Source organism: Oryzias latipes, chromosome 6 (genome assembly GCF_053564925.1).
Source record: "Oryzias latipes strain Hd-rR chromosome 6, Olatipes_Hd-rR_3.1".
Lineage (NCBI taxonomy): Eukaryota > Metazoa > Chordata > Actinopteri > Beloniformes > Adrianichthyidae > Oryzias > Oryzias latipes.
Genome location: NC_136242.1, coordinates 29,803,495 through 29,813,856, shown reverse-complemented (window position 1 = coordinate 29,813,856; position 10,362 = coordinate 29,803,495). Strand labels below are relative to the sequence as shown.

Sequence of the window (10,362 nt, the reverse complement as noted above, 5' to 3'; positions counted from 1 at the left end):
TTTTAGATCTAATCCCTCTGATATGTTTCACAAAGACACACACAGGACGTCACACATTAAGAAATTATTGCTAAAAATTATTTGATATGTAATTTCTTATTAATATTTCCAGGCTTTCTTTGTTTTGTCCTGCAGCATGTTCATATTTGTATAATTTTGACAGAACATATTTCTATGGAGAACAAAATATTACAAGTTATTTAAGGTTTAACTTGAGTTATACTGGATTAATGTTCCTGTTTTTATCAATATTTATGTTCAAAAAGTTCAGTTTAAAAGGTTTAAAAGTTTAGCTTTAGCGTGTTCAGTAAATGTTTATCTTCTTCGGCCCAAAACCTTAAGCGTGTTTTTAACTTAGGCCCCTGTGTGACTGAGTTTGACCCCCCTGTAATATGAGTCTAGAAAATTCGTGCATTTTTTTGAGTAAAATGGCTAAATAGAAGATAGGGAACACAACAGGATGTTGTCAAATATTGTATATGTGTGTGTGTGTGGGGGGGGGGGGGGGGGGGGCGCTGGTGGGGTTACTCGCCCAGGGAGTAAGTTAGTGTAGAACCGCCACTGCCTCCCACCAGCAGACGGTTCCTCAGATGAAGTTCTGCAGGGGAACTGTTGGAAGAGCGTCCTTCATCAGTGTTCCTTAAATGTTTACAGGTTTGAAATCAAGAACATGTTCTCAGAAAGTTGTGTGTACATCCCTGCTGATCTTCTGTCTGAAGAAAGTTGTCACGCTTTGTCACGCACAAAATGTAGAAACAAAACAGCTGCAGCCAAAAGCACAAACTGTACAAAAAACGTTGTGTTCATGGTTCTGAAAGAACATTTTCAATGCAACCTTCAGTCAGCCTTTGACAAACGCAGCTGTAGGATTTTGCTCAGAGGCTCACAGACAGTGAGCGACAGTAGCAGGAATCAAACTCTCCATCCACACGGATTCCTGGAGACGTGACGTTTTGCACAGATGCCTGATGTTCTGCTGAACCTCTGGTTTATCAAAGCTTTTTGGAGAGAGAGGAGGAACAAACGTTGACCCGCTCACCTAAAATCTCGACGCTTTCACTTTTTTTGTTTGTTTTGTGTTGGATGTTGGGCGCGTGCACATCTGTACAGTTACTTAAAAAGTGGATTTTTCTTCTTCAGTGAGAACAACAGTCTTTCGGGTCTGCTTTTTACTGTAAGGAAGAAAACACTGAACTTCCGAACCTCTGCAGCACCAATCCGGATTGATTTACATTGATTAAAGCTAAATATTTAAGGTGTTTCAACCTGTAGGACTGGCCGTGCCTCAAGTCCGTGCGTCTGAGCGCGCGCCCGGCGGTGACAGGTGGAGTGGAGCTGAAGGAGGTCCGTGTTTTGGAGGAGGAGCTCCGCTCTTCTGCCTGTCCGGGTCTTCAGTGTGTCCGCGGGTTCTGGAGAGGAGACCCGCGGCAGCCACGCCGGCCGCGCGCGCGCAGACACTTGCCATGCTTTTCAACCCTCCCGGAGTCACGCGCTCCGTGTGAACTGACCTGAGCGTAAACTATAGTCCTGCTCCGCACGCCACCCGTTATGGCTTATCCTCAGGGTTTCCTGTTCCAGCCTGCCTCCTTGGCTCTGCCCGCTTGCCCGGCCCTCAGCCCGGGGCTCCTGCTCGGACGGAGGACGGAGCAGCTCAGCCGCTCCTCTTCGGGCTCCGCTTTCGCTCCGTACCCCGGCTCCGCGGCGCCTCCCGAGTTCAGCCCTCAGCTCCAATACGGAGTGGAGCAGCAGGCTGCTGCAAGTCTCAGCCCGTTTCTGGTGAGTATCTGCCCGCAGAGCTGCGGGACCTGCTGCTCTGGTTCTCTGGTTTGTGTGTAATTATCCGTCTAAGTTACTAGTGCGTAACGGGAGATAATAAATTGAATATAAGTGTGACAGACTCCTGTCAGATTCATAGAGTTGTTGTTATTATTATTATTATTATTATTATTAAAAGCATCACACTACCCTAGTTTTATCTTTTTCTGTCTTTTTTTTTATTGTTCACTGTTTTTGCAGAGAATCACCTCCACATCTGGGGGTCAGATGGAGCTTAAAGCCCGCAGCATCTGTGCTCTGAGTCTAATTAGAAGTTGTTTGTGTGATTCTTTGCTCAGATAAATAATCTGCTCTCTGCCGGCAAACAGCCAAGGAGAACATCAGCGTAAGGCAGAACACAGCTTCCACGGTGACCTGTGTTTTCCTGTTCCAGAGTCCGGCCTTTGACCCATCTGCGGGTGTCTCCGGATCATTAGACTTCCATCCATTTGGACCCCTGGGGGCCTTTCCGTACGGAGACTCTGCCTACAGGAAAAATGCCACAAGGGACGCCACGGCTACGCTGAAAGCCTGGCTGAATGAGCACCGAAAGAACCCGTACCCCACCAAGGGGGAAAAGATCATGCTGGCCATCATCACCAAGATGACGCTGACGCAGGTGTCCACCTGGTTCGCCAACGCCCGGCGCAGGCTGAAGAAGGAGAACAAGATGACCTGGACGCCCCGCAACAGGAGCGAGGACGAGGAGGATGAGGAAAACCTGGAGCTGGAGCTCCACGGTGAGGAAGAGGAGAAGATCAAGATGAGGGAAGAGGAAACTGAGCAGGGCAGGAACACAAGTGAGTGCGTGTTTTTGTTGTTTTTTTAGGATGGTAGGGGTGCCTCATAAATGGATACATTTTTTCGGCAGCTATAAGAGACATGAAGAGTTGTGTTGTGGTGTATTCAAGTTCTCCTGGACTGCAGGGCACTGGTTTCAAAAAGGAAGAAAGCGGAGCTACAGATGTGATCGGGCTTCAGACACCAACTCAGTGGCCTTGTGGTGGAGTGTCTGCCCTGTGACTGAAAGGTCGTGAGTTCAAATTCATTGGACTAATGACTTTGACGTCAGCAGAACCAAATGTCCAACTAGGACAAGATTTTTGGTTCTGATTCGATCCAATAAATACGCTTCAGGAAACTCAGCTCATGAGGAACCTCTTCGAGTCAGAACTCCAGAACTAGAAACACTGTGATGTGTGCAAGCTGAGGAGAAAACTGAACCAGTTCTTCGAGTCTGGATGAGGTTCTGAGTTTGTGTTTGCAGCAAGACCAAACTTCTTGATGCACAAGATCAGAATCTCTGGAAAGTCTGACAACCGGGTGAGAACCTGGCACTGTCAAGCAACTTCATGAACCTCCGCTCACCCGTTGCTTGGACCAGAACCAGCCGTCACAGCAGACTAAAAATCTTTACAACAGTCACAAACGAGCAAGTGAAAATCTAAAAGCAGGAACTCATAATGGAGACACTTGGAGCAGACAGGTGTTGCTGCTCCCAGATGTTTGAATGGAAACGGATCAGAATGGATCAGCCATTGTCATGGTTTAGGTTTTTTTTGGATTGGTTTTTCCTTTATATCTTCTGTCATGTTTGAGTTCTGTTTCCTGTTTTATTTTAAAAGGTTTCCTGTCTTGTCATGTTTTTGAGTTTTACTTCCTTTTTCCCAATCTGTCCTGATCATGTTCACCTGTGTCTTGTCTGCCCTGTCTGTATATAAGTCTTGTCTCTGCCTTCCTCTTGTGCTGGTCCATTAATGTCTTCATCCTTTCATGCCATGTTCCATGTTTCCCGCCTCGCCACATCCTGAACCCGTTTGCCTCCCGTCTCTGCGTCTGGGTCCTACTAGCTCTCGAGCCCCCCTCACCGTGACAGCCATGTTTTCAAAATGGTTCAGTCTAAGCAAACATCTGATGAGCATAGGATTTAGAGATCTTCACTTCAGAATGCACATCTGCAAATATTACTTCCTGTTATTGTTTATCAATGGATGAACTGAACAACAAATATCAATATTTTTGAAATAATCAACTCCCTAAAAAAGCTTAGGGAATGTAAATATTCAATTCAATTCAATTCATGTCAACAACAGTCACCTCGATGGGCTTGGTATCCGTAATTGAAAATGTAAAAAATAGAATCCAAATGATTATGAATACATAGAATTCAATAGGAAAATACTAAATAGAACTAACAAACTGACTAAACTAAACTGGCATCCCTGCCCTTAGACCCTCCTTCGAGGTAAGGAAAAACTCAAAAAAATATATAAACAATAATCAAAATCCATGGGTTTATCTTTTAAAAGTCACATTTTTTTGATTTTGATTTGAAATGGTTTATTTCAAGCAATCAAATAGAAATGATACACAAAAGCAATATAGTCATCAGTTATACATTCACACAGTAACTAATGAAACTTAGGATAATTAGGCATATTAATATATATTGCTTGAAAGGGAGTGGAAGGAAGCAAACTTATATAATCCCATCCCGTTATACCGTAACCATTTTATTACATGATTTATCATTATCCGGTTCCTAACTTTAATCAGACAGAATTAAGAATCCTGAAGTATCAATAAAGCACATGACAAAGATGAATTACTTAAATCATTTTGTAAAAAATAACTATTTCAGAAATCAACATTGCAAATGCAGATCAGTTATATAAAATATATGCAGATTATGTTACTTATAAAAGTCATTCATATGATTAAAATAGAATACTATATCAGTAAAATAGACAAAACATTGTTTCAGGAATTTTCATAGCAAAATTTCATGAAGTATCAAAAGTTAAAAACATGTGCAAAATTATGTCACATTAGGAAATATTTTTGAATCAATTTGAAACACATGACAAAGATGAATTACTTAAATTATTTTGTAAAAAATAACTTTTAGAAATCAACATGGCAATGAAGTCTCCAAAATATATGCAGATTATGTTACTTATAAAAGTCATTGATATGATTAGAAATGACCAGCAGCTCCGCCTCTTTTTGTTTGCTTTCATGTAAAATATGTTTTGTGTTTTTTACAGGGTAAAAAAGTTCCCACGTAATAAATGCCTATAGGCTGTTCCGCTCTGGCTGGTTCTGTACTGACCCGTTATTTCCTCTTTGCAGCCCCTCGGCACCGCTCTGCCTCCGGGTCCTGCAGGTTTATGTTGAATGGTGCCGACAGCGAGCCGGATCGAGTTTCTTGTGTTGTGGACTCTGGGGACCGGGACCTGGACCTCTCCTCTGTGTCTGAAGCCCCCCCCTCAGACTCGGAGAGCATGCTGATGTTGAACTCGCCATCTAAGGAGAAGGTGGAGTCCTGCAGTACCACCCAAGTGTCAGACTCCCCTCCCAAACCCAAACTGTGGTCCCTGGCTGAGATCGCCATGTCTCCAGACAGTAGGAGAGACTCGTTTCAAGGTGGGGGGGTGGGACGGACTCTGTTCTCCTATAGTCCTGGTTTACCTCGAAACGTTTACTACACCCACCGCTTCCTTCCCGGGTTCTCCCCCCACATGCCCAGCAGCCCCCACCTTCTGTTAACTGGACCGCAGCAGAGGATGCTGGAGAGGAGGGGGGGTGCTGTTCAGGACTGTAAACCACGCAGCCACAACCAGTTGGAGCAGAACAAACTCCAACGAGGCATGATGAATGTGTGAGTCGGCCCCACAAGTCCAAAACTGATCGGACTTACCCGGATCTGCAGGAGGTCCTGCAGAAGCTCTGATGATCTCGGCATCACTAAGGAGGTTTCTGGACCTCAGGGTCCTCAGGGCCTGTCAGCGGCCTGGCTGGTCCTCGGCAAGGCCCAACCTGTCAAGACAGATCCTCTGGAGGAGGCACTTTGACCCGGCAAAACAGAACTAACAAGAGTCCCTGTTCTGTTCTGACCCATTCCATTAGGTTCTGAGATGCTTGGTTTTCACCCAAATGCAGTATCAATTCATAAAAGGAAAGGATCAATTTTCTTGTTCTTTTTTTTTAGGGCAAAACTGTTTTTCTGTTTGTTTTAAAATAATTAAATCAATTCTAAACTTTTTTAAAGTTCAGGCTGAAATACTAAAGATCCCATCGAGTCATCATAAATTCAGAATGTTTGGAGAAACCCTCGGGATTTAACGTCCAAAGCCACGTGTCTTCATCATCGCTGAGGTCAGGGGAATGCCAAAGTCATTCTGGACGTTTGAGCTTTCAAAAACAGACAAATGAAGGTTGACATTAAAAGTTTTCATCTAAAAAGCAAACTTTGCTGATTTTGGTTTCACGGCTTTAGTTTTTTTAATCTTAGAGTGTCACTCTGATCATCTTCCGATCTATTTCAAAAGGGTTTCCAGTGGTCTCTTATTAATGATCATGCCGTTTTTAGCCAAAATCATTTTTAAAGACTGTCGTTTTCAGTGTTGGATATTTAATTACTTTACTCATTCCTCAATTTAAAAAGTAATTCACCACTTGATAGATACTCTTGTGAAATCATTAAAATAAAAACATGTAGGTGACACAAGAGCAATCAGGTTTTTTTAGCACCACCTCATTAATTTCACCACACGAACATGAGAAAGTTTACATTATATAGTAGCCTACATAGTGTATAGACAGGTTGCTCATTGGCACTAGTGCAGTGGAAAGCAGTTCATCTGCAGGACATAACTTGCATTTAACGGAAAAGTTTTTTGCTTTTGTTTTAAAAATAATCTGAATATCTCCAGTTGCGGAATGACCCTACGTATTCGTCCACGTCCATTCTCTTCATCTTACTTTGACCAATCTCCAACTCTGCATTAGTGCACATGCACGCACGCATTATGTAAACAGAGCCAACTGCTCACACAAATTTGTTTGATTAGTCACCGGAGCAACCCCGCCCCCACTTCCCCTTCCTGTTGTAGATTGGAGCAGGGCGCTTGTAGTAAGAGTAGTGCATCTTCTACAAAAAATAATTAACTTTTTTTTTTCAAACTGCATTTCCCCCCCCCCGTCTGCTCCGGATTCACGCCGATTTGAATAAAGAAATACTTAAAAATGCAATCTTAGGCTTAATTTTCTCCATGTGTGTCCTCCCTCGTCAGAAAAACGCTACAAGAACATGTTAAAAACACAGAAAACACCATTTTCAGCTGAATGAGTCTTTAAACAGTTTTGGTACCAGTTAGGTTAAGTTCCCTCAAACCCTCCTGCAGAACAACGGATGTCAGGACATCTTCCTCTGGATTTCTGTTGATCTCTTGTGAAGCCGAATTTTTGTTTCTTTTTTTGTTAAAAAATTCATATTTGTTAGGAAAACCACAGACTGGTTCAGAACAGAACCAACCGGGTCAGAACAGACCGGGTCAGGCTGTTCTGACCCCCCACAAAAGACTAACTATGTAGGTTTGATATCAAAATTTCCAACTTTACATTTTAAACGTTTAAATTAATTTAGAAATTATGTTCTAACAATTAATTTATTCATGAACATTTTTTTTCACCCTTCCATCCATCCATCCATTCACATCATATTGTGTTGAAAGCTTATTAGTAAAGATCTGAAGCTTAATGTGTTAAAGAGAAAAATGGATTAAAACAACAAAAGGTAACATTTCCATCAAAAATTGAGGTGCTGATTTTGTTTTTTCACGGCTTTATTGAATTATTATTAAACTAAACCATATGGAGGACTAACAATGACACCATAAAAATGAATAAACAAATATATCACTGAAAAGATATGTATTTAAATGTTTTCCTGAATGTATGGATGTTCATTACTCTGCACGTTAATCATGTATTTTGACATTTTTATAATAATTTGTATCAAATCAATCAATTAATTTATTATTTGTACAGCACTTATAAAAGCAGAGGCAACCAAAGTGCTTAACATAGAATTAAATGAAATCAGAAGTCTTGGTTTATTTTTATGAAGTCTTGGTTAGCTCTCCTTAAATCTGACCTCAAATATCACAGAAACATCAAACTGTGCTGAAGACGCGATTTCTGTCATAATTGAGCATTTGTGGAAACAGCAGCAACAAACAGCAATGATGGCTGCTAAAAATAAGACAAAACTATGAAGGTCTGAGAGCAGAATCCCGAGGAACCCTATCTGCATTCTAACATGTTTAACTTACGATACTAGATGGTTCTCTGGCACTTCTGCAGACTTTCTTGATGTCAAAACTGGCTCTGCTCGTCTCTGATTAGCCCGGTTCCCTCTGATGCTGCAGACATGATATCATTTCAGAATGGTGCTATCAGGTAAAAAAAAAAAAAGTTTTTTTTCATGATTGTTGTTCTTTTATTCTGAAAAGGAGCGAGTGAAAAAGTTGCTCATCAGTTTGTTTTTCACAGGAAACATTGAACGTTCACCCTTTTACTGAATAATGTCAATGTGTTTTTTTCCCTTGTACATTAAATTCAGTGAGGTTTTCTGAAAACTTACGTTCAAATCTGCAAGTTGTGTCACTGAAGTCTTAATTTTACAAAGATTTCACGTTTCAGGATCCTGAAAAACAATACAAAAAAATTATTTTTCTCCACAATAAGAGATTAAAAAAAGTACAGATAAGTAATGCGCTGTACTTGAAGTTTTTTTTTCAGAAAACCAATTGTAAGGTAAGATGGATGTAAGGAATACTAGTATTTTTGAGCCTGAATTTGTTTTTTCTTTATTGTAACCCTTGTGCTATCCTAGGCACTTTAACATTGGGAGTTGGGTCATCTAGACCCACTAGACAGTGCGCTGAACCTTTTTTCTTCAATGATTTGTGATCTTCACTGGTGTCCATGGATTACATGAAAACCTCTTCACCTTTATCCACCTTTGTGATGGTAGGAATAACACCTCAATGTAAGGGAGGGGTCATAGGATAGCACAAGGGTTAAAAGAGGACTTTCCCAAGTTTTCAGTTCTGAAACTGCGGCGCCTCACACAAAAAACCAGAAGTCTCTTCTTATGATTAACAAAGCCTGGAGATTAGTCCAAACTCATTCTGAGTATAAAACATAAAAAGATAAAAAATTTCATTCACTATGATATGAAAAACCAAATGTGCTATGCCATTTAAAACGGAAATTGTAATAATTGATAACAGTTTCAGCTTTAAATGGCGTAGCAATCAAGTTAAAATGAATGCATATTAAAATGCATATTATACCAGACAGGTAAAATTATTCCATAAAATATGAATTTAATACAAATTATTCCTGTTATTATTTTTGCTAAATTTGCAAAAAACATTAAATTTAGACTAAAAAGTCTGATGTACAAAGTTGTCTGATTGGTTGGACACAATCAGTATAAGGTCAGTGAGAAAAATTGATGCTTACTTTTAAAAATTTGACGGGTTTTTCAAATCTTAGTCAAATTTACTGGAGTTCCCTTAAATGTAATTTTATTTTCCTTTTTTGTCTTACAGAACTCCCCAGTTTCCAACATATGTTAGAGTTACAATTCAAATAGATCATTATTTAGTGGTACACATAAAATGTAAGAACTGCAGCAAATATTTCAAGTTAAAAATAAAATGAATAGAACAGAATAGAATTCCACAGATTTATCCTAAATTTGAGCACCATTGTTTCATTAATTTATAATCAGAATCATTATTTTTTTCTTTTTGTTGTTCCAAACAAAAGAAAAGCTGCTACAAATACTAAATAAAGCACATTTCAACAGCAATATTATATTTTCCTTTTTCATAAAACACGTCTTTCCTTTATTTAATGTTTATCCTATTATAGCGCTAAAAACAACAATCATAAGTGAAAACAAATATTAACGAAAGTTAGTACACTAACTAGTATAACTGAGTTTACAAGTGAAAGGAGTTACAAAAGTTTCTGATGTTCAAACCAATGTTTATTTAATAAAGATTTAAAAAATCAAGCTCGTAAAAATGGTAGTTGTAAGCCTTTATCCTTCATTATTATTATTATTATTATTATTATTATTATTATTTGTTTATTTGTTATTTAATTATATGGTGTCTTAAAATGACTGCAGTCAAACAAGACGCTGTTCATGAAAAACCAAGAAATGTTAATATATATAAATAAATATAATATACAAATATAACCAAAACAATCAATACTAAAAGGTCTAAACAATTTAGGGTTAAAAGTCTAAATATTTGTCATAAAAACATAAAAACAAAAGATAAAAGCAAAAGCAAACCAGTGTCAACAAATCTAACTGTTGCCACTGAAAGGTTTTAACGTTTTTTTGTGTTAAAACTATTAAACGTGGGGAAAACAACAATTGACCTACTTTTGCAACCAACCTCCAGTGGTCAATTGAAGAACTGCAAAGCTGCAAAGCTCCACTGGGTTTGAGTCAGATCAAAAGTACAAAGTATGCCTCTTTTTTCCAGGCTTTCTTGTCCAATTTCTGTGCAAATATTCAATAAGGCTGAGGTCAAATCCAAGATGGCGATGATGAGTCATGTGACCAATAATCCTGTTTCTCGGTATCACTGATCAAGATTGTAACAGATGAGACATAAGGGGTGTAAATATGCTGGAATGAAATAGCCGGGGAAGAAATTTTGAATTCCTGAAAAA

General features: G+C 39.5%; 1 protein-coding gene and 1 long non-coding RNA gene across 2 annotated transcripts; one reads left to right on the top strand and one right to left on the bottom strand.

Annotated features, from left to right (window-relative positions):
* Positions 1–348: 348 nt before the first annotated feature.
* Positions 349–8,241, top strand: LOC101169695 (Iroquois homeobox protein 5a-like). Its single transcript, XM_011476392.4, has 3 exons — positions 349–1,776; positions 2,210–2,615; positions 4,948–8,241. Exons 1-3 carry the CDS (start codon positions 1,549–1,551, stop codon positions 5,478–5,480), a joined length of 1,167 nt encoding a protein of 388 aa, XP_011474694.1. The 5' UTR covers positions 349–1,548; the 3' UTR covers positions 5,481–8,241.
* On the bottom strand, positions 5,497–8,379 carry LOC144992487 (uncharacterized). The gene is made up of 3 exons (XR_013656465.1): positions 8,243–8,379; positions 7,932–8,021; positions 5,497–5,634 (listed from the first exon to the last, which is right to left on the bottom strand). It is a non-coding gene; the product is annotated as an uncharacterized LOC144992487 (long non-coding RNA).
* Between the last annotated feature and the right edge of the window lie 1,983 nt (positions 8,380–10,362).